Raw genomic sequence first — 18,876 nt, 5'->3', positions numbered from 1 at the left:
ACCCTGCCTTCAGGAGTGCTGGCTGCCTGCCCCCCTCCTGATGGCCGAGGTCACAGGTTCCCAGGGACCCAGCAGCGCCGTCTAGGCGGCAGGGTGTGTGCGGACCCCCCAGGCTGTGTGTGACTGGGGAGGAGAGGGTGTGTGGCCTCCCATCAGGGACGCCCTGGAGTTGGTCGGGGTCCGGGCCTCCCACCTCCACCTCACTTTTCATCCAGACTCAGGGCGGTGTCCCGCGGGCTTCAGCCTGAGGCGTCCTCACCGGACACTGCGGCGTCTGCCGCGATCCAGCTCCCACGCAGCCCCACACCGCGTTGGGGCTCGCTCCAGAGCTCCGCCCTGGCATCCGTCCTGGATGCCGGGTCACCGAGCAGCCACGTGCCCACGTGCCCAGGGCCTCGTGCATCCTGGGCCCAGGGTGGAAGGGACGAGATCAAGGCCACATGTGGATGCTGCCCTGTGGCTCTTGGCCTCCGTGGCCTCTGGGGGGGCCTGGAGGGGGCTGAGCTTGGCAGGCGTCCTCGGGCGGGGGAAGGGACTCGCCACCGGCCTGTGCTGGTGCCCAGCAACGTGACGGTGCTCCGGGCTCTGCCCCTCCCGGGGCCCCACTGTGGCCAGGAGCCCTCGGGGATGTGGTGACGTGGTGAGTGCTGAGGCCTCCACAGGGTGAGACGTGGGGACAGTCACCGGGCGTCACCTCCTCGAGGGCACCGGTGAGGTCAGGACCTGCCGAGACAGCCCTGAAGCTGCCCCCAGGACTCCGTGGGCGCTGAGGGTCATGACGGGCGTGTGAGAGCAGCACCATCCTCCCCCAGGCGGTGGACGGGCAGCGGACAGGCCTGGCTGGTGTCCAGGTGGTGAACAGACAGCTGGTGCCGGCTGTGCTCTGAGGGCTGGAGGGTGAGCTGGGGATGGGATATGGGCCCGAGTGACAGCCCAGAACCACAGCCGCTGCACGTCCCAGATGGGATGTACTGGCAGCGCTGGGGGAAGCAGCAACGTGTCCTGGACGAGGGGAGGGTCATGGGGCAGCGAGGCGCTGAGCTGGGGGTGGGGGAAAGGAGACGGGGCAGCATCTGCACTTGGCATCCGGAACCTGGCGGTCCCAGCGCTGCCACCACTGGCTCCAGGCCCCAGGGGACTGGCCAAGGCCACCCTGAAGCTCCCCTGGGTGCTGACGGACCCTCATCCCTCTCCCCGCTCAGTGAGGCCTGGGAATGTGGCCTTGAGTTTGCACTCGGGGGCCGTGTGCCTGGCAGGCTGGTCGGCAGGGCAGGGCAGGAGGTGCATGTCCCTGGCGGCTGAGGTCCCAGCTCCCCCATCCTCCTGCAGGAGGGGGACTTCAGCCACATCCTTCCTTTCCCGTCAGCTCTGGGGGGGGCTGAGGCTGGGCCCGGGTGGCCCCCCAGGGACCATGTCACAGGCCTCCTTCTGGAAGGTGGCAGAAAGGACAGGCTGGCAGGTGGCATCCTCGGCCGGTGGGGTCAAAGAGTGGTCAGAGGGGAGGGTGGGCCAGTGGCTCCTACGAAGGGTTCTAAAGGAGGGTAATGCACCCCAGGTCACAACTCTTCTCTCGTGGAGACTTTTGCTTGCCCAGCCCTGCCACGGTCGAGCTCAGGAGATCCACCTTCTCCGTAGAGGAAGGGTCCAGAACACTGCGTGGGGAGGCAGACAGGGAGAGCAAGGCAGGGGCTTGGCCTTGCTCTGGTGACCAGCCACCTGGGCACAGCCCGGCAGGTGATTCTTGTCAGCTTTTAAAGGCCTGTGGTGACTGGGAACAGCAGGGGCCCATGGCACTGATGGTGGCCCGAGACCACCGTCCCTGGGTGGATGTTTCAGAGGGCCAGGTGCCGGCCTGGGGGCTGAGGGCACACGCTGGGGCACCATGCAGGCTGCCCGGGGGGGCAGAGGCACACCTCGAGCCAGCAGTGGGGACAGCGGCTGCAGTACGGGGACTGGGGTGGGGACAGTGGGGCTTCACCCCAATGGCATCCCAAAGGCCACCTGTAGGCCACCACGGCCATCTCTGGGCCCCAGCACCAGCCCCATTCAGACCACCCCGGCCCGGGAAGCTCAGGACGGTGCCCAGCCTGCCGGCCTCAGGTGGACCCCGTCCCAGGACGAGGAGGTGAGCGCCGCTGCCCAGCAAACCTTGGCCTGCGCTTCTCGCAGGGAGAGGTGGCCAGGCTGGCAAGTGAGGGCATAGGTTGAGGGGAACAGGGTCCGGGGGGCGGGCAGGACCAGCAGGGGCCGCAGCCCAGCTCATCCCAGACGCGGAAACGGCCTCCGCGGGGCCCCGAGGCCAGCTGCTCTCTGAGCTGGAGCTGCCTGGGGACAGACACGCGCCCGCGGACCTCGAGCGGAGGACGGTCTGGTGACCGCGCTCCGGCCCTCTGCCTTTAGTATTCACTGAAGGAAACGCACCAGCCAGGCCGCTAGAGATGCTTTGAGACATTTTATTTAAAAATTTTTTAAAGACAGCAATAATTTATGCCATGAACCAAACAAGGGTGCTCATGAGGACCTTCTGAACTGCCTGGTCACTGCCCCGGCCCCTGCGCTCTGCCACTGCTGGGGGTGGCCCTGCCGGGGGCGGGAGGTGGTCAGCTTTGGAACAGTGACAGCAGGGCCGAGGCCGGGACCCAGGCGGGAGGCCGGGAGCAGACACAGCGCCACTGCTTGTGGCCGGGCGTTGCGATTTCCTCCCGTTATTATCACAGTGACCCTGGGGAACAGCGAGGTGACCTGGGGACGTGGCCACCTCGGTCCCAGCACACAGCGATTGCCCCGTCTCTCCTCTCCTCCCCCTACCGATCCCACAACCGTTCGTTTTTTATTGTTTTTTTTTAAAAATATAATTTTGTAAATGTTCCATAAAAATACTATTATTCCTAGTCAAACACAGATATTGCAATATGAAGGGTAACTGCTCTCTGTCTTTGCTCTAGAAAATGTGAAAAGGTCATCACACTGGATAATATAGAAAAGTGTGGAACCTCTAGGTATCACAAAAGCCAGTACCGAGCACGCGAGGGGGAAGCGTTGCCAGGTGCTGGGCCGGGGCCCCCTCCGCGCTTCCCTGCTCAGTGCCGGGGCCTGTGGACGCGGCAGGGCCTGAAGGGTCCTCTCTGCAGGGAGGACATCATGGCTTTGAGACACAGACAGTGGCCACATTCCGTCCCAGTGGCCGGCCCCCCGAGGCCACCTGCTCAGCCCGAAGCACCGAAGAGCCGGTGACGACGGGGACGCGGCCTCTCCTCCTGCAGCAGTGAGGCTCCACCTGGCCCTCAAGGCGCCTTCCCAGGCAGGCCTGGGCCACAGGAGCTGGCGGGGCCTATCCCTTGAGGCGGGAGGGCTGGGCCAGTGGCTGCGCCTTCAGTTCTCGGAGAGAGAGAGGGCCAGGGCGGCCTGGAAGGCGGCCTCCTCGTCGATGCTGTAGTCCTGGAAGACAGGGAGCGGAGCTGGGCCGGGGACGCCAGGGCCTCTCAGGGAGACCCCCCCACCCTGGTCCCGTCACCTCAAACGGACCGGCTCTGCCGTGTCCAGCCTCCCCGCCCCCCTTTGGTCCCGCACGGTCATGGGGTCCCGGGTGCTGTGTGGCGACTGCGCTGCGGGGATGGTCTGGCTGCCCGGAGGCCACCACGCCCAGTGACTGAGGCCTGGGCGGACTGCACGGGCTGGACGCCCGGAATCGAAGCTGTCCTTTCCCCTCAGACTCAGGAACGGGGCTTGAGATGAGCAGAGAAGCCAGGGATCCCCGTGGCATCCACCCATCAGGACCAGGCACAGGCGGAGGGAGCGGAGGGGTCGACTCCACAGGGTCTGGCGCCTGGAGGCTGGAGGCTGGGAGGGGACGAGAATAGCAGGGCTGCGGGGCGCACAGGAGGGAAGGCCTGCAGGAGGGTCTGCAGGTGGGGACCGCAGGTGGGAGAGGGAGAGGAAGAGCTGGAGGTTTTCTCGGCGACAAAAGTCCCCGTGGCTCTTCCCCGTGGGAGGGGCCTGTCCCCCGTGGAGGGGTCTGTGTGCTGAGGCCCCGGTGCAGAGCTGGGGAGATGGTGGCCCTGCGACGGCGTCCCCCCGAGAGGAGGCCCCGCGTGAGGAGAGCTCGCTGGTCCAGCGGTGAGGGACCCGCAGGACAGGGGGCCGCTGTGGGCCTGGTCTGCACAGCCCCAGAGCCCCCGGGCCTCTAGTGGCCACGTGGACCTGCCCACCACCGGCACCGGGGGAGGGGAGGGGAGGGCACCCACCACGAAGGTGTCGTAGGAGAACTTGTGCCGGTGCAGCAGGTGCTGCAGGAAGTTGGCGCTCTTGTAGCTTGGGTCGCCCCAGGGCATGGCCGAGCAGATGGGACACACCTGGGACAGAGCGGGCCGGTGAGCCTACAGGGCCCGGGAGGGCCGGGCGTGCGGGCGCCAGGGTCCCGGCGGGGCGGGCGGGCAGGCTCACCACGCGGTTGGGGTCGCTGCGGTGGTTGTCCACGCAGTGCTTCACCAGCTCCTGCTGGTCCAGGTTGCGGGCACCACAGTAAGGGCAGGCGAAGGTGGACCTGTTGGGGACGGCGCTGGGGCGGGGGTGGGGGTGAGTGGCGCTGCCCACCTTCCTACAGCCCGGCCGGCTCGCCCTCCCCCGCCCTGTGAGCCTTAGCTGCCGCGGGGCCCTGCTCCCCTCTGCACATCCCACCGCGACCTCCCGCCGCCTAACCCCGGGCCCCCTGCTTCCCCAACGCGCAGCTGCCCACCCCGAGAGGAGGTGTCTGTCTAGCCCCAGCCTGTCTGGGGACCGTGCGTCCCTGCTGGGAGGTGAGCCGTGGGGGCCTGGCTTGGGCCCTCCTGGGGTCCCCTACCTGCAGGAGGTGAGGCCCTCCCCGGGCAGCCCTCCCACCTCCTCAGGGTGGGGCCCCACTGCCCACCCCGCGAGGTAGGCCCGGAGCTGCCCCACGGAGGGGGCCCCGGCGAGGCGGCCTACCTGGGGATGGGCTGGGACGTGGGCACCACAGGGACGAACTTGGGACAGTGGGCCATCTGCTCCTGGACCCTCACACAGGAGGCGACGTGCACCCTCATCTTGGCCAGCGTCACCTGGGGAGGAGAGGAGGGGCGGGGCCAGGCAGCGGGGCTGGGCCTCTGGCTCCCGGTGCCCCGGCCCAGCAGCGCTGAGGAGGTGGGGCCTGGAGGCCGAGTGAGGGAGACACAGACTCAGGACCCCGAAGGCTGCTGAGCCGCACCCAGAAGCAGGCGCTCACGGCGTCATGCTGGGGCCTTGCGGGGGGCAGTGGGCCTCCGGTCCCTGGGGAGCTGCAGGTGAGGGGCGGCCCACGAGGGGACAGGGAGGGTGTCTATTTGGGAAAGAACACATCTTGTAACGGGAGCCAGCAGGCAAAATTCTGGACAGTCGACCGTCCAGCAAACTCTTTACCAAGAGGTAGGAAACGGAACAAGATACAACCTTCTCGGCTGCCCGAGTGGCCGTCCTGGCCGAAGGCGGGAACCGGCTCCGCACAGGGCAGGGGAGGGGCGCACCGGCCGCAGAGAGCAGGCGGAACGACCCGGCGGAGGAGGGGGCCCGGCAGCCCTCCGGGTGGTGCGCAGGAACCTAACTCCCAGAACCGCAGAGGCGGAGAGGGGAGCAGGCGGGGAGGGAGCAGGCGGGGCAACTGCCGCCACGACGGGCCCTCCCGATGCCGGCCCGGCCCCCGGCTCTGCCCAGGGCTGGGGACACTAAGCAAGCCTGCCTCCCGGGCCCACATGTGTGGACGGAACCATGACCATGGCGGAACCGAGGCCAAGGGTGGGGGCCGCCTCACACAAGAGCCAACAGCCTGCTCCACTCTCGTGCCGGGAGGGAGGGGCACGTGCGCCTGAAGGAGGCCGCGGCAGCCCCTCGGCGAGCTCAGGGACAGGCTGACCTTCGACGTTGAAGACAGAGCAACAGGGCTGCTGCCCACTGTGATCGCTCGGAAGAACGCGTCAACCCGAGCGATGGCACAGCCTGAAAGCCCAGGTTCACACTCTGTCGCCGGCTGGGCCCCCAGAGGCGGCGTGCCCGCCCGAGCGGGCAGCGGGTGCCGGGACAGGGCGGGCGGGCTGGGCCCACTGCAGTCGCCGCGTGCAGTGCGAGGGTCACTGGGGTGTCGAGGCTGCATCAGGGTGGGCTCAGCTCCGCCTGTGTCCCTGCGCCAGCCACAGCCCGGAGCCCAGGCCACACGCAGGGCCCGCAGGAAGCGAGTGGAGCAGTGGGCTGCCCGGCAGGGAAGGGAGGTGGCCCGTGCCCAGCCCCCCTGCGAGCCCGTCGGAGCCCCCGGGCCGGGGGGGCCGCGGTACCTTCTTAGTGCAGCCCCGGCAGGGCGCCTTGTAGGATGAAAGCTGCTTCTCCACGTGGGCGGCCTTGTCCACTTTCTTGGGGTCAAAGGGCAGGCGGCACAGTGGGCACAGGGGGGACGGCACCTGCAGGCACGGCTGGAGGCACTCCCCGCAGAACCTGCAGGGCAGACGTGGGCCTGAGGGCTGCGCTCCCCTCTATCAGCAGTAGCTTCTGGGCCAGGGTCCTACGGGCTGAATGGGCACCGTCTGTCCAGAAGATGACCCAGGTCCCTGCCCAGCTGTGGGCTTCTGGGACACTCCTGCTGATCCTGCGACGAGGGCTGAGCTGCAGCTGTGACCCCCCCGCCCCCCCAGGTCCCATGCTGGCCCCGCAGCCCTGGTCCCAGCAAGAGCTCTGGCTGCAGGGGGCCCAGGGCCCAACCTGTCCGTCTCACTGCCAAGCGGTGATGACGCCACCTCAGGGGACTCCAGGACAGCATGGGGGACCCTGGAGATCCTCTACCCCTAAACTCTGGGGAGTAAAATCACTAACAGTGGTGAGAGGAAACCGCAGGGCCCCAGGGCCCAGGACTCATCGGATGGAGCAGGGCCAAAGCTGGCCAGGGAGTGTCACTAGCCTTGGGACAGTGCCCTCTCCCCGGGCAGGAAGGCTCTGGCTCAGCCTGAGCAGAGGCGTAGTGGCAGAAGGGCTGTGCCCCCCTCGGCCCTGAGCTCTTGGCCGTGTCCCTGGAGACACCATGTCGTGAGGTACAAGTCCTGGCGCCCCGTGTGTGCTTGGCCCCGGCAGCTGGTGTTTACAAACACCCCAGGGCTGCAGAAGAGTGTGCACTGCCCGGTGGGCAGTGGGGCAGCGGGTCGAACACTCTCAGTGGGGGCAAGAAAGGCCGGGAGCCTGACTGCAGGACCAGCCGGTCCACCTTTGCAGGAAGCGCCAAGGGGACCGCTTAGCAGACGGGAGCCGTGGAGTGGAGGCTCCACGGCCGAGAAGAGCAAGCGCTCGGCCCCACGAGAAAGGCGGCAACTTGGCGGCCTGCAAGAAGACCACAAGGTGTCGGGGTGTGCACAGCTCTGCGTGCGTCTAGCAGGCTGGGCCTGCGGGACGTGAGGACGTCCCCCGAGCACACAGGTGGCTCAGCTGAGCTCAGGGGTACCTGTTCTTTTGCCTCAGACTTTCACCTCTTTTTAGGAAGAGGCAGCCGCAGGTGATCCCGAGGCCCTCCGCCTACACGCTGGCTTCCGTACAGCCACCACTGGGTCGTCACCATGGGTGTCACTGTTTGCACACAAGAAAGGCCAGGCTGGGCCTGAGGCCCATCAGAAAGTGCAGGTTCCTGACACCCTGTTCCTGAGCACCTGTCACTTTCTGCAGCTGTCGAGGGCCCACCCGTTAGTGCTCCAGCAAGTCCTCCAGGGCCGTCCCTCTCACTGGTCTTAGGAGCCAACTGGCCTAACAGCCGGGGCAGGCCTCGCGTGTCACCCTGTCACTGGAAGAAAGTGCTGGCTCCACGGTCACCACGGCGAGGCCGGGGGAGAATCCGCACAGGAGCGCTCACGGCAGCACTGGTCACGAGAGCTGTGGAGACAGCCCAGTGTCCACGGGCGAGGAACACAGAGAAGGTGGCTGATCCTTATGATGGGACACCACTCAGCCCAAAGGGAGCACAGCACAGTTGGATGCTGGTGCTCAGATGACCCTGAAGACGTGCTCCATGAAATAAGCTGGTCACAAAGGCCACGTGGTCTGTGAGAAACGTCCTGAATGGGCAGGTCCACAGAGCCAGGAAGCACACCAGTGGTCACTGGGGTGGGGGCGGGCATGGGGTCTGAGTGCTAATGGGGACGAGGTTTCTTTTTGGGGTGATGAGAACGTTCTGAGACGGACTGTGGTGAGGGCTGCTCGACGCTGTGGCTGCCCCAGGAACCAGCATACTGTGCGCTGTAAGTGAGGGGTGGTGTGCCCTGGAGCTGTGGCCCGGGAGCACGCTCAGGACGAGTCAGCCTCAGGTCGAGGTGAAGGGTGCCTCCAGCAGGGGAGGCAGGGAAGCTGTGGCTCGGGAAGCAGGACGGACCCTGCCTGAGCAGCCCGCCCCACTGCTGGCCTCGTCTGGGCCCCTAAGGAGCCCGACGCAGAACCAAGTGCCCCGAGGCCCCTCCCCCTGCAGTCACTCCGTCCTGCCCCAGCTCTGCGCTCCCAGCACAGGTGCAGGGGAGCCGCCTGGGACCCAGGTCTCGGGCCATGAGCTGGAGGGACAGAGGCCTTGAGAACCCTGAGCAGAGAAGCCCGCTCCTGGCCTGGCAAAGCTCAGCGTCCCGGGTCTCTGTGGGCACTGGTGCAGGACTGCTAGGTGCTGTGGCCTCTGAAGGTGCCACAGGGAGATGGGCTGAGAGGCTGGCCTGGTCTGGCAGCCTGAGCTCCAACCTCGGCTTTGCCACGACACTTAGGAACTGCACCCGGCCGCTCTGCTTTCCTCTTCCTTGTACAGAAAGAGTAACAGCGCCTGCCTCCCAGGGCTGTGCAAGCGGGGAGGACTCAGAAAGCGTGTCAGCACCGTCCCCTACGAGGCTCCTTAAGTGCAAGTATTTCACTTTTTTTACAACTTTTGTTCGTTAACAAATTGCATGTGGGGACACTTCAGCGCAGGGACAGTGTGACAACACTGACCAGAGGAGGTGACAGAAGAGGTACAGAGGCTGGAGGCAGCCCCGGCAGAACCAGACACTGGCCCTCAGGGAGGCCTCATCAGAGGGTCAGAAACAGCTGGGCAGGGCTTCCCTGGCGGCGCTGTGGTTAAGAATCGCCTGCCAATGCAGGGGATGTGGGTTTGAGCCCTGGTCCGGGAAGATGCTGCAGAGCAACTACGCCTGTGCGCCACAACTGCCGAGCCCGCGTGCCACAACTACTGAAGCCCGTGAGCCACAACTACTGAGCCTGCGCTTCTCGAGCCCGCGAGCCACAACTACTGAGCCCATGTGCCACAACTACTGAAGCCCACGTGCCTAGAGCCCGTGCTCCGCAACAAGAGAAGCCACTGCAGTGAGAAGCCCGTGCACCGCGACGAAGAGTAGCCCCCGCTCGCCGCAACGAGAGAAAGCCCGCGCACAGCAACGAAGACCCAGTGCAGCCAAAAATGAATTAAAAAAAAAAAAAAAAAAAAAAAAAGAGGAAGCCATACAGGGCTGAATTCCTTTATAAAAAGAAAAAAAGAAACAGCCGGGCAGCTTCTGGTTCCGGATGTGGCTCGCCGCCCAGGCCGTCCCCTGAGTATGACGGATCACTGGCTCTGTCTGGGGCCCCTGGGGACTTCACGGGAGCGCTTCCACACTCTCTACCAAGGCACCTCCTGCCTCTGGGCTCCTGCTCAAAAGCCCTCCCTACGACCTGTCCCCTTCTGTCTCGTGCTGGAGCGTGAGTCCTGGCCCCCGGCGGGGCTGCAGTCGCCTCCAGAAAACCTACTTGGCGAAAGGAGACTCTGCTCCAGTCAGGGAGCGGGGGGTGGGGGCGAGGGGCGGATGACCAGACCACCGACAAGCGGTTTAGGAGGAGAGCTGTGAGTCTTTAAATCTTTCACGTTCGTTTGCACACATGCCTTCAAAACACCGGAAAAGAAACTTATGGAAAGTAAGAGGCAGAGGTGGAACAGCCAGGAGGTTAGTTTACACCAGCAGGTAGAGCCAGGGAGAAAGTGTTTTTAAGACAGAAGCTGAAGAAGAGGCTCTTGCAGGAGCAGCCTCAGACACAGAGGAGGGGACAGAGTCTGCCAGGAAGAGCCCGGGGGAGGGGGGTTTACAGAAGAATACGCTTGCACAGCAGTGTGTGTATTTCTGTATTCTGAAAACCACCTTTTAAGAAAAGACTGATTTGGAAAAATAGAAAACAGATTTGTGCTGACCAGAGGCCCGAATCACCACAGCCCAGGGCTGGGTGAGTGTTGATAGCAACCCGAAGCCCAGGAAAGGCTTTCTAAAATTGGGCCTGGGACAAGCACTACAGCTCTCTCAGTGATGGGCTGGAAGAAGCTGAACACACTTGACAACACCCACTGCTGTGTGCTGACAAGAGAAGTGCTGTGCAGGGGCTGCCCCTGCCGAAACGCCACACACAGCATGAAAAGTGAGGCACAGCGCCTTCAGGACAAATCAGCAGTGCTCTCCCAGTGTGGGCAGGTAGGTCCCTGTGCTGCCTGCCAGTGTGTGTGTGTGTGTGTGTGTGTGAAGGCTTGCTGGCTCCTGACACGGTTCCTGCCACCTCCCAGGGTGACAAGCAGCACACACACCCAGCGGTTGCAACTCCTTCTTTGTATCAGGAACCTTCCAGGTCATCTGCCTTTGTTTGCAAAACGTTCAAAGACCGAGCCTGGGTGAATCTCGGCCCCACCTCCTCAGCAACTCTGCTGGCAGCCAAGCCCTCCTGCCGCCTCTCCCCACCCTGCTATTTTCACTCAAGAGCTGTATTATGCAGCCACTCCAGAGAGTTGAAGAGCCGACACCCTGATCTCAGCCCCCTCCCAAACAGGCTGGCAGCTCCCAGAAGCCTTGAGTGCAGCACTTGGCTGGGAGGAGAGCCACATCCTCAGGTTTCTGTTCCTGAAACAACCCGGCCCTGACACAGCCGGAAACCCTAGCAAGATGTGTGGTGTCTGGTCCCCCGAGGGCCAGCCTGCCTGGCTGCTCAGTGGTCGACGTGACCCAGGTTCTCCAACAGAACAAAACAGCACCAGACTCCAAACAAGCCCTTGCCCAAACTTTAGGGAACTCCTCTCCTCTGCAGTCAAGACAAGCAGACAGCGGGTCCAAAAAAGAGTTGACGGCAAAAGGCACAAGGCATTTATTTACAACTGCCCACCCCAGTCTCCACGGGACCAGATGGAAGGCGACCGGCGCAGAGGTCGTGCCCGCTGCCCTGTGAGTCCCCGGGGAGGCTCATCTATGCCGTCAGCGGCCCCGGGCACTGCCCGTTAGAGACCGCGCAGGGCTGCAGGTCGGTCCTGTCTGCCGACGGGGTGATCGGATCGAGAGCCCGGGGCGGGCGGACGGGCGGGCAGGAGGCTGGGCTGAGGCGGATGGACGCGCCCAGAGGGCAGAAACGGCCCTGCGCGGGGAGACCCGCGCCCCACGAGTCCTCGCGCGCCGAGGCCGCTGCAGAGCCCTCCCCGCGGCGGCGTCCGACCCCGCGGCCTCCCGGAGGCCGGCGCACTCACGTGTGTCCGCAGCTGCCGATGGCCACGGGCCGATGGTAGACTTCCAGGCAGATGGGGCAGCTGTACTGCGCCTCCAGGCCGCTGTCGCCGCTCGCGGGCCCGCTCGGCGGCTGCCGCTGCTGAGCCGAGGCCACCAGGCTGCGGAACATCGCCATCCCCGGGGCCCGGCCCGCCGCCGCCGCCGCCGCCCCTGTCCCGGCCAGGCCCGGCCCGGCCCGGCCTGCGCGTCACGGCCGCGCCGGCTCCGAGCTGACGTCATAGGGAGCGCCCGCCCCCTGCCGCGTGTCACGGCCGCGCCGGCGCCTAGATGACGTCATAGGGAGCGGCCGCCCCTCGCCGCGCGTCACGGCCGCGCCGGCGCCTTGATGATGTAGTCAGGGCGCGCCACCGTCGCCGCCTCTGCCGCCACAGCCGCCGCCGCCGCCTCTGTCGCCGACGCCGCGTGCAACGCGACACGGAGCAGCCATGTGCGAGGTGGGCGAGGACTATCGGGAGCCCGCGCCCGCGGGGCAGCCGCCGCCACGGCCCGGGTAAGAGTTGGACGGCCGCACCCGCCGCTTTCTTTCCGGCGCTCCCGCCCACGGCGAGCCCTGCCCTGAGGAGCCGGCCCGCGCTTTGCGCTCAGGGCCCCGGGAAGCCAGGAGACCGCCGAGGGCGGGGCCCAGGAGCCCCGGAATCTCAGGTCGGGGGTGGACCTCGCTCCGCAGCACCCGGGCCTGGCAAGCCCGTGGTGAACACTGCGCTCTCGCACCTCTAATTCTTGCAGCCAGTGGGACGGCTTCGCCGCTGACCAAGCTGTCCTTACAGGGAGGCGAGGAAAGTCGGCCTCCCTGTCTATTCTACTCACTGGCTCCACTTCTCCCTTCCAGGGCCGCAGAGAGCGACTTGGCTCTCTTCTTGTGCCAGCCCCTGAGAGACTGAGCCCACTGAGCTGGCTTTAACAGACTGAAATCTCCCTAGGGCCCTGGTCTTTCCCCAGAGTGGTAGTTTGGATAAGATACAAGCTGTGGTTTGTGTGGTGCGCCCCGCCCCCCCGCCCCCAGTGACCTCTCGTACAACAGTTTGGGGTGAGACACAGGCTACGGTCTCCCTGAAGCCGCCGGGAGAGGGGTGTAACCTGTTTTCCTGTTCTCCCCCCCCTCCCAACGTCTCAAGCCGTGAGCAGAAGTGTGTGAAGTGCAAGGAAGGCCTGCCTGTCGTGGTGATCCGAGCCGGAGATGCTTTCTGCAGGTGAGGCATGGAGGTGACAGGCGACCTGGTACACACGGTCTCACTCAGTAACCAGGACTGCCCCCATATCTGTGGCTTTGTTTCTTTTTTTTTTTAATTATTTTATTATTTTATTTATTTTTTGCTGTGTTGGGTCTTCGTTGCTGTGCGCGGGCTTTCTCTAGTTGCGGTGAGCGGGGGCTACTCTTCATTGCAGTGTGCAGGCTTCTCATCCTGGTGGCTTCTCTTGTTGCAGAGCACGGGCTCTAGGTGCGCGGGCTTCAGTAGTTGTGGCACGTGGGCTTCAGTAGTTGTGGTTCACGGGCTCTAGAGCGCAGGCTCAGTAGTTGTGGCGCACGGGCTTAGCTGCTCCACTGCATGTGGGATCTTCCCGGACCAGGGCTCGAACCTGTGTCCCCTGCATTAGCAGGCGGATTCTTAACTACTGCGTCACCAGGGAAGCCCTGTGGCTTTGTTTTTTGTTTTTGAGAGCATCTTACCGCTTTACTCCTGCTTCTAACGTCCTGCTGGCGTATCTGTGTGTGTGCAGGTTTCTCGTGTGAGTGCCATTCTCCCATCATCCAGCCGTTGGTCAGGTGGCAGGAAGGTATTGATGGAGCGTACGGGGAGAGTTGGGAGTGAAAGTGGAGCGTGGTGTGCGGGAAGAGCTCTTTGGAGCAGCTGGAACGCATATATCGGGGCAGATTGGAGCATCCTGGGGTCTCTGGCAGGTGCTCGTCATGATGCTGTTTGCCTTGTGGGAGAGAGAGAGGGATGGACGGCGGGCTGCGGTCTCGTCCCGGCTCTGGGAGGACCTCTGGACAGCAGGGGCTTATTCCCAGAGAGGCCTGAGCATATCCCATGTTATCCGAAGCTCTCTGTGGCCCTGTCATATCGCCCTTGAATCACAACTTCCAGTGTCTCATCATGTTCACTGGATCCATAGCTCCACAAGGGCAGGGCCTGTCTCCCGTTTTATACCTATGAATTTCTGGTGACATGGCTCGCTGTGTATAGCGAACGAACGCACGTTGAATGAGTGATGGGCTCACATTTTTATTTATTTACTTTAAAAAAAAATTTTGTTTTTTTGCGGTACGCGGGCCTCTCACTGTTGCGGCCTCTCCCGTTGCGGAGCACAGGCTCCGGACGCGCAGGCTCAGCGGCCATGGCTCATGGGCCCAGCCTCTCCGCGGCATGTGGGATCTTCCCGGACCGGGGCACAAACCCGCGTCCCCTGCATCGGCAGGTGGACTCTCAACCACTGCGCCACCAGGGAAGCCCACGGGCTCACATTTTTAAATCGGTCTTCCAGAGCACTGGACCCTGCTTTCTAAAAGTTTCCGAAAGAGAAATGGAAGGGATGGAACAAGTTGTTTTCCCCAGGCTTTCTCACACCTGCCCGTCTTTGGGGGCCTGGTAGACTTGCTGTGTGCCGTGATGTGAGGCCCATCTTGGGGCAGCCACAGTTGGCGAGAACCCCTCAACCCTGGCTCCCCTTGCCAGTCTTTGGGCGCAGCCTCGACGTCAAGACACTGCTTTTAAGGGTGGGAGTTGCTAAAAGAGAACGTAACCCGGCGGAGCGTCAGGCTGTCCTCCTACAAGGCAGGGGCGGACAGCTTCCCCATCCTCACCGCGGGCGGGTGGCCTGGGCAGTGTTGCCGCAACTGCTGGTGGTCTGTGTTGCAGGGACTGTTTCAAGGCGTTTTACGTCCACAAGTTCAGAGCCGTGCTTGGAAAGAACCGGCTGATCTTCCCGGGGGAGAAGGTAGGGTGTGGCGCCCCCTCCCGCAGGCGGCCTGTCCCAGCCGCATCCCGCACACATGGACTCGGGGGGTGGCCTCACGTCCAGGGACGTCCGTGGGCAGGGGGTGGGGCATGCTGGGGGCGCAGTGCCTCCGGTGATGTTCCTTTTCCCCCAGGTGCTCCTGGCGTGGTCCGGGGGGCCTTCGTCCAGCTCCATGCTCTGGCAGGTCCTTGAGGTATGCCTGCGCACCGTCCTCCTGCGCCCAGGCTGTGCCCGGCCGAGCTCCAGGGTTGGGGGCTGGCACCAAGGGGCTCTTGCTTGGGGCTGGGGAGAAAGGCCCACTCCCCAGCTAGGACACCTGAGGGCTCTGGGACGTGTGCACAAGGGGCACAGGCCCCCGAAGCGGTGTCCGGAGTGCCAGCCATGTTCCAGTTTAGCACCCCATCCCTTTGCTGGACTGCGTTAGAAACACGTTGCTGGGAAGCCGTGTGTGCCACGCCCCTCAGAGTGTCCCGGGGCCCAGGGCCCTCCCCGCAGTCCTGGTGGTGTGTCAGGACGGTGAAACGAGCAGGCATTTCGGGGGCCTAGAGGGCCTGGTTCTGGCGGGGGGCAGGGTGGCTTCCCTGAGAAGTTTGAGGGGAGACCCAGAGGAGCCCGTGCGTGGCCGGGTGGCAGAGGGGCGCGGGGCGGAGAGACTGGCAGGGGGCATGGGGGCGGCGCCCGGCAGGCCTAGCTTGGGCGTCGGAGGCCTTGGCCCGCGTGGGACACGCACGGATTCCCTGGGCTCTGTGAGGGGCTGTGGGGCAGTCTGTACCAGGGCTAATGGGAGGTGGCCCAGGGCTTCGGCACAGCGCTTCTGTGCTTGGCCTTCTGTGCTCGCCTCCTGGTCCCCAGCCCTGGCCGGAGGGTGTGAGGGCAGCGGCCCGCCCCGGCTCTGTCCAGCGCCTGGCTGTGGACCTGAGGCCCTTTCATGTCCACCCCAGGGCCTGAGTCGAGATTCTGCCAAGAGACTGCGTTTCGTGCCTGGGGTTGTCTACGCCGACGGTACGTGTGGCTGCTTCTCCTCCCGGGCCCTGGTGCTCGGTTGGGCCCACTGACGGCTGGCACTGTGCCCACACAAAGCCCTGGCGGGGGCGTTTCTCTTGAGATGATGCCCGTGTTGGACAGGCAGCACCGCTGCTGTCTTAAATCTCAGACCGTCCAGGATTGGGCAGGAGCATCTGCCTGGCATCTGTCACAGGGTCCAGGGCACTGAGTGACAAGGGCGCGTTCTCTGCTCTCCTCTGCCCCGCTTTTCTCCCCACAACCAAAATAAGAGACCCCAGCAGCCACGCTGAAAACGCCCTCCAAGGAGACAGGTCAGCGTCCAGAGACTGCTGCCCGCCAGGGTGCAATGGCCTGGGCCCTGACCTTACTCTCCTTTCTGCCCACGGTTCTCAGAGGGAGCAGCCTGTGGCCAGAGCCCAGAGGACAGAGCAAAAACCCTGGCCGAGGCGAAGCTGGTCCTGCAGACCGTCGGCTTCCCATGGCACGTCGTTGCCTTGGAAGAGGTGGGCAGGCTGTCCCCGTTAGAGTGCCTGGGGGTGACTGCTGGGTGTCCACGAGGGGCGCTGGCCTGCTTCCCCCATGTGGGGTGGGCTGGCCCTCACACTCCCCGCACCCTCCTCCACCAAATACACACACAAGGTGTTCAGCCTGCCGCCGTCTGTGCTGCGCTGCTCTGCCCGGGAGCCGGTGGGGACCGAGGGAGCCTACAAGGCGGCTGTGGACAGTTTCCTGCAGCAGCAGCATGCCCTGGGGGAGGGTCAGCAGAGCCAGCCCTGCCCCCAGCACCCCCCGAGCCGGGCTGGGCCACCCACAGCCGGCCAGACTGAGGCTCTGTCCAGACTGTTCAACTCAGTGAAGACGCTGACGGCCAAGGAGGAGCTTCTGCAGACACTGCGGTGAGTTCCCTGCCACCCCAGGGTGCCAGCCCCGGCCCTCCCACCCGGTTCCTGAGGCCCTCTCTCCCCTGCCCCCCGGAGTTCTGGGCCTACCCTACCTGGGCCCCTGAGACCCCCTGCCCTGCCCTGCAGGACCCACTTGATCCTGCATGTGGCCCGGACCCACGGCTACTCCAAGGTGATGATGGGGGACAGCTGCACCCGCCTGGCCATCAAGCTCATGACCAGCCTGGCACTGGGCAGAGGGGCCTTCCTCGCCTGGGACACGGTGCGCCTTCAGGCTGCCCAGGGCCCCGTCCCCACCCTCCTGGCCCCTTCCTCTTGACGCGGTGTCTCCTGAGTCGGGTTGCCCGCGAGGCGGGGGGAGCCCATGACCCCCCCAGCTGGCAGGGAAAGGGGATGCTGTGAGCCGGTCAGCTGCGGGCCGCAGGGAACGCTGTGGCCCCCACCCCCAGGGCTTCTCAGACGAGCGACACGGCGACGTGGTGGTGGTGCGGCCCATGCGCGAGCACACGCTGAAGGAGGTCGCCTTCTACAACCGCCTGTTCGCCGTCCCCTCCATCTTCACGCCGGCCGTCGACACCAAGGTCAGCGGTGCCTGCACCGCGTGTCGTGCTCTCCGGGAAGGGGGGGCTCTCGAGGGAGGAGGGTGCCCAGCTGGGGGTCACGCACGTGGGGGAGGGACAGTGGGGCAGCATGCCCTTTGTCAGGGATGCGTTGTCTAATGACAGGGACGCTTCAGAGCAGGGGCCCTGGCTGGCTCCACCGCAGACTCTCAGGCTGGTGTTGTAGAGAAGCCCGTGCTCCCTGCTCTGACCGGTCCCCTTGTCTCATTGCTCCTAGGCCCCCGAAAAGGCCAGCATCCACCGGCTGATGGAGGCCTTCATTCTCAGGCTGCAGGCCCAGTTCCCCTCCACGGTCAGCACTGTGTACAGGTGGGTGTGTGTGCGTACTGGGAGGGGGGCCTGGGAGGGAGTGGAGCCCCCTAGCCGACGGTGCCCTGTCCCCCATCCCCAGGACGAGCGAGAAGCTGGTCAAGGCGCCCAGGGACGGCTGTGCTGCCGGCACCCCCAGCCCCCGCTGCCTGCTCTGCATGTGCGTGCTGGACGTCGACACTGCTGGTGTGTTCTCGCTTTCACGGGGTGCCGGGGGAGAGGCACCGGCGAGCGGGTGTTGGGGTTCCACGGCCCCCGAGGTCCCCTCAGCTCCTCTTTGCTTGCAGACAGTGCCACAGCTTTTGGGGCCCAGACCTCCTCGCAGCTCCCCCAGACGCAGCCCCCCGTTGCAGAGGCTGAGGCGCCCACCGCATCCTGCTGCTGCACCGGGATGGGCGGGGCCCGGCAGTGCTGCAGGATGTGAGTCCCTGCCTTGTCCTGTCAGCCCCACCTGCACCTCACGGGCGGCACGGGCGAGGGGTGCCCTCGGGCCCTTGCTGAGGACAGGACTGGCTTTCAGCGCATTCTGCTCACGCAGGGAGGAGGACCAAGACCCCCGGGCCCATGTGATTGAGCAGCTGTGCTATGGCTGCCGTGTGAACATGAAGGACTTGGTGAGTGGAAGCCTCTCTCCTGGGCGACGGGGCAGGCGGGCACCGGCCTGGGTTTGTGCCGCGCAGCCCTGGCACCATCAGCTCTTTGTTGCAGCCCTCCCTGGACCCCCTGCCACCCTACATCCTGGCCGAGGCCCAGCTCCGCAGCCAGAGGTACTGCCCGCTCTGCTGGGGTGGGCGGGGGTGGCTAGGAGGGGTCCTTCTGGGTCTCGGTTCCCACCGTGTGGCTTCCCCAGGGCCGAGGCTGAGCCGCAGATCCAGGAGTATCTACTGGAGGACCACGAGGATGAGGCACGGCCTGGCGAGAGCTGAGCCCGAGGACCAGCGCCTGGGCCAGGAGGCCCGGGCCTCACCCTAGGCAGAGCAGGAAGGCAGGGATGGGCGGGTGGCCTGTCATCACCCGTTTGTATAAATAAAAAGGTTTTAATTAGAAAACTCTACGAGTGGGGAGGGGCTGCCGGGCCCAGCAGGGAGGACGGGAAGAGACAGCGGTCCTGTGCCGGGCCGGGGGGCCACAGCTTCCTGACTGACAGCAGGATCAGGGCTGGGCGCCGGGACGAGGCTCCGCCCCTGCTGCAAGCGGCCCTAGTCTTTGTCGCGCGTCCACGCGATCATCGTCTCTGGTGAGCGGTACAGGAAGATGAGCTTGGCGTACAGCTCCTCCTCCAGCTCCAGCTCCCGCGTCTCCCGCACCAGAAAGATGTCCTGGCAGAGCTTGAGGATGCGGTCCACGCACGGCAGCTCCTCAAACATGATGGAGTGCGAGATCTCGCTGAAGAAGCCACGCACAAACTTGCCGATGACCAGCACGATGGACACGTACAGCCCCATGATGCTGCAGGTGGGCGGGTGAGTGAGCGTCGGGGATACGGCCTGGCCTGCACCCCAGCCCCACATCCCGGCCCCGCCGCAC

The 18,876-nt window shown here is 64.9% G+C and overlaps 3 protein-coding genes across 7 annotated transcripts in view; 1 reads left to right on the top strand and 2 right to left on the bottom strand.

Moving 5' to 3' along the window:
* Positions 1–2,439: 2,439 nt before the first annotated feature.
* Positions 2,440–11,812, bottom strand: RNF166 (ring finger protein 166). Of its 4 annotated transcripts, none has more exons than XM_081217731.1 (6): positions 11,516–11,765; positions 6,318–6,474; positions 4,963–5,120; positions 4,444–4,558; positions 4,245–4,352; positions 2,440–3,438 (listed from the first exon to the last, which is right to left on the bottom strand). In XM_081217731.1, the coding sequence occupies exons 1-6, from the start codon at positions 11,668–11,670 to the stop codon at positions 3,373–3,375; spliced, it is 759 nt and encodes a 252-aa protein (XP_081073857.1). In that variant the 5' UTR covers positions 11,671–11,765; the 3' UTR covers positions 2,440–3,372. The 4 variants fall into 4 exon arrangements, with proteins under 4 accessions (XP_081073857.1, XP_081073858.1, XP_081073855.1 ...); XM_081217732.1 differs by having other exon boundaries at positions 4,963–5,075; positions 11,516–11,758; XM_081217729.1 differs by lacking the exon at positions 2,440–3,438 and adding an exon at positions 3,445–3,840 and having other exon boundaries at positions 11,516–11,812.
* Positions 11,813–11,901: 89 nt separating this feature from the next.
* Positions 11,902–18,398, top strand: CTU2 (cytosolic thiouridylase subunit 2). 2 transcript variants are annotated; one of them, XR_014013876.1, is made up of 15 exons: positions 11,902–12,045; positions 12,671–12,745; positions 14,414–14,492; positions 14,647–14,706; positions 15,455–15,515; positions 15,912–16,021; positions 16,158–16,414; positions 16,547–16,682; positions 16,870–17,001; positions 17,258–17,349; positions 17,432–17,535; positions 17,620–17,769; positions 17,888–17,963; positions 18,058–18,116; positions 18,200–18,265. XR_014013876.1 is itself a non-coding variant. In XM_081217728.1 (15 exons), the coding sequence occupies exons 1-15, from the start codon at positions 11,981–11,983 to the stop codon at positions 18,273–18,275; spliced, it is 1,515 nt and encodes a 504-aa protein (XP_081073854.1). In that variant the 5' UTR covers positions 11,902–11,980; the 3' UTR covers positions 18,276–18,398. The 2 variants fall into 2 exon arrangements, 1 of the variants encoding a protein (XP_081073854.1); XM_081217728.1 differs by having other exon boundaries at positions 17,637–17,769; positions 18,200–18,398.
* The window catches only part of PIEZO1 (piezo type mechanosensitive ion channel component 1 (Er blood group)), a 53,579-nt gene continuing 53,069 nt past the window's right edge, over positions 18,367–18,876 (bottom strand). The window contains exon 51 of the mRNA XM_081217725.1: positions 18,367–18,798. Coding sequence (XP_081073851.1) covers positions 18,549–18,798 — 250 coding nt within the window. The 3' untranslated portion in view covers positions 18,367–18,548. The remainder of the gene's footprint in view (positions 18,799–18,876) is intronic.

Source organism: Mesoplodon bidens, assembly GCF_964165515.1.
Source record: "Mesoplodon bidens genome assembly, chromosome: 18".
Lineage (NCBI taxonomy): Eukaryota > Metazoa > Chordata > Mammalia > Artiodactyla > Ziphiidae > Mesoplodon > Mesoplodon bidens.
Note: the sequence above shows the minus strand (reverse complement) of the source record. Positions and strands in the feature narration are given on the sequence as shown.

Bases quoted from the DNA above. Each gene is read 5' to 3' on its own strand.
- RNF166 (XM_081217729.1), bottom strand. From the start codon at position 11,670: ATGGCGATGTTCCGCAGCCTGGTGGCCTCGGCTCAGCAGCGGCAGCCG. The intron at 6,475-11,515 runs GTGAGTGCGCCG...TCTGCCCTGCAG, and splicing joins ATCGGCAGCTGCGGACACAC to GTTCTGCGGGGAGTGCCTCC. The intron at 4,353-4,443 runs GTGAGCCTGCCC...GCTCTGTCCCAG, and splicing joins GCAGCGACCCCAACCGCGTG to GTGTGTCCCATCTGCTCGGC.
- CTU2 (XM_081217728.1), top strand. From the start codon at position 11,981: ATGTGCGAGGTGGGCGAGGACTATCGGGAGCCCGCGCCCGCGGGGCAG. The intron at 12,746-14,413 runs GTGAGGCATGGA...TCTGTGTTGCAG, and splicing joins GCCGGAGATGCTTTCTGCAG to GGACTGTTTCAAGGCGTTTT. The intron at 15,516-15,911 runs GTACGTGTGGCT...CACGGTTCTCAG, and splicing joins TGGGGTTGTCTACGCCGACG to AGGGAGCAGCCTGTGGCCAG.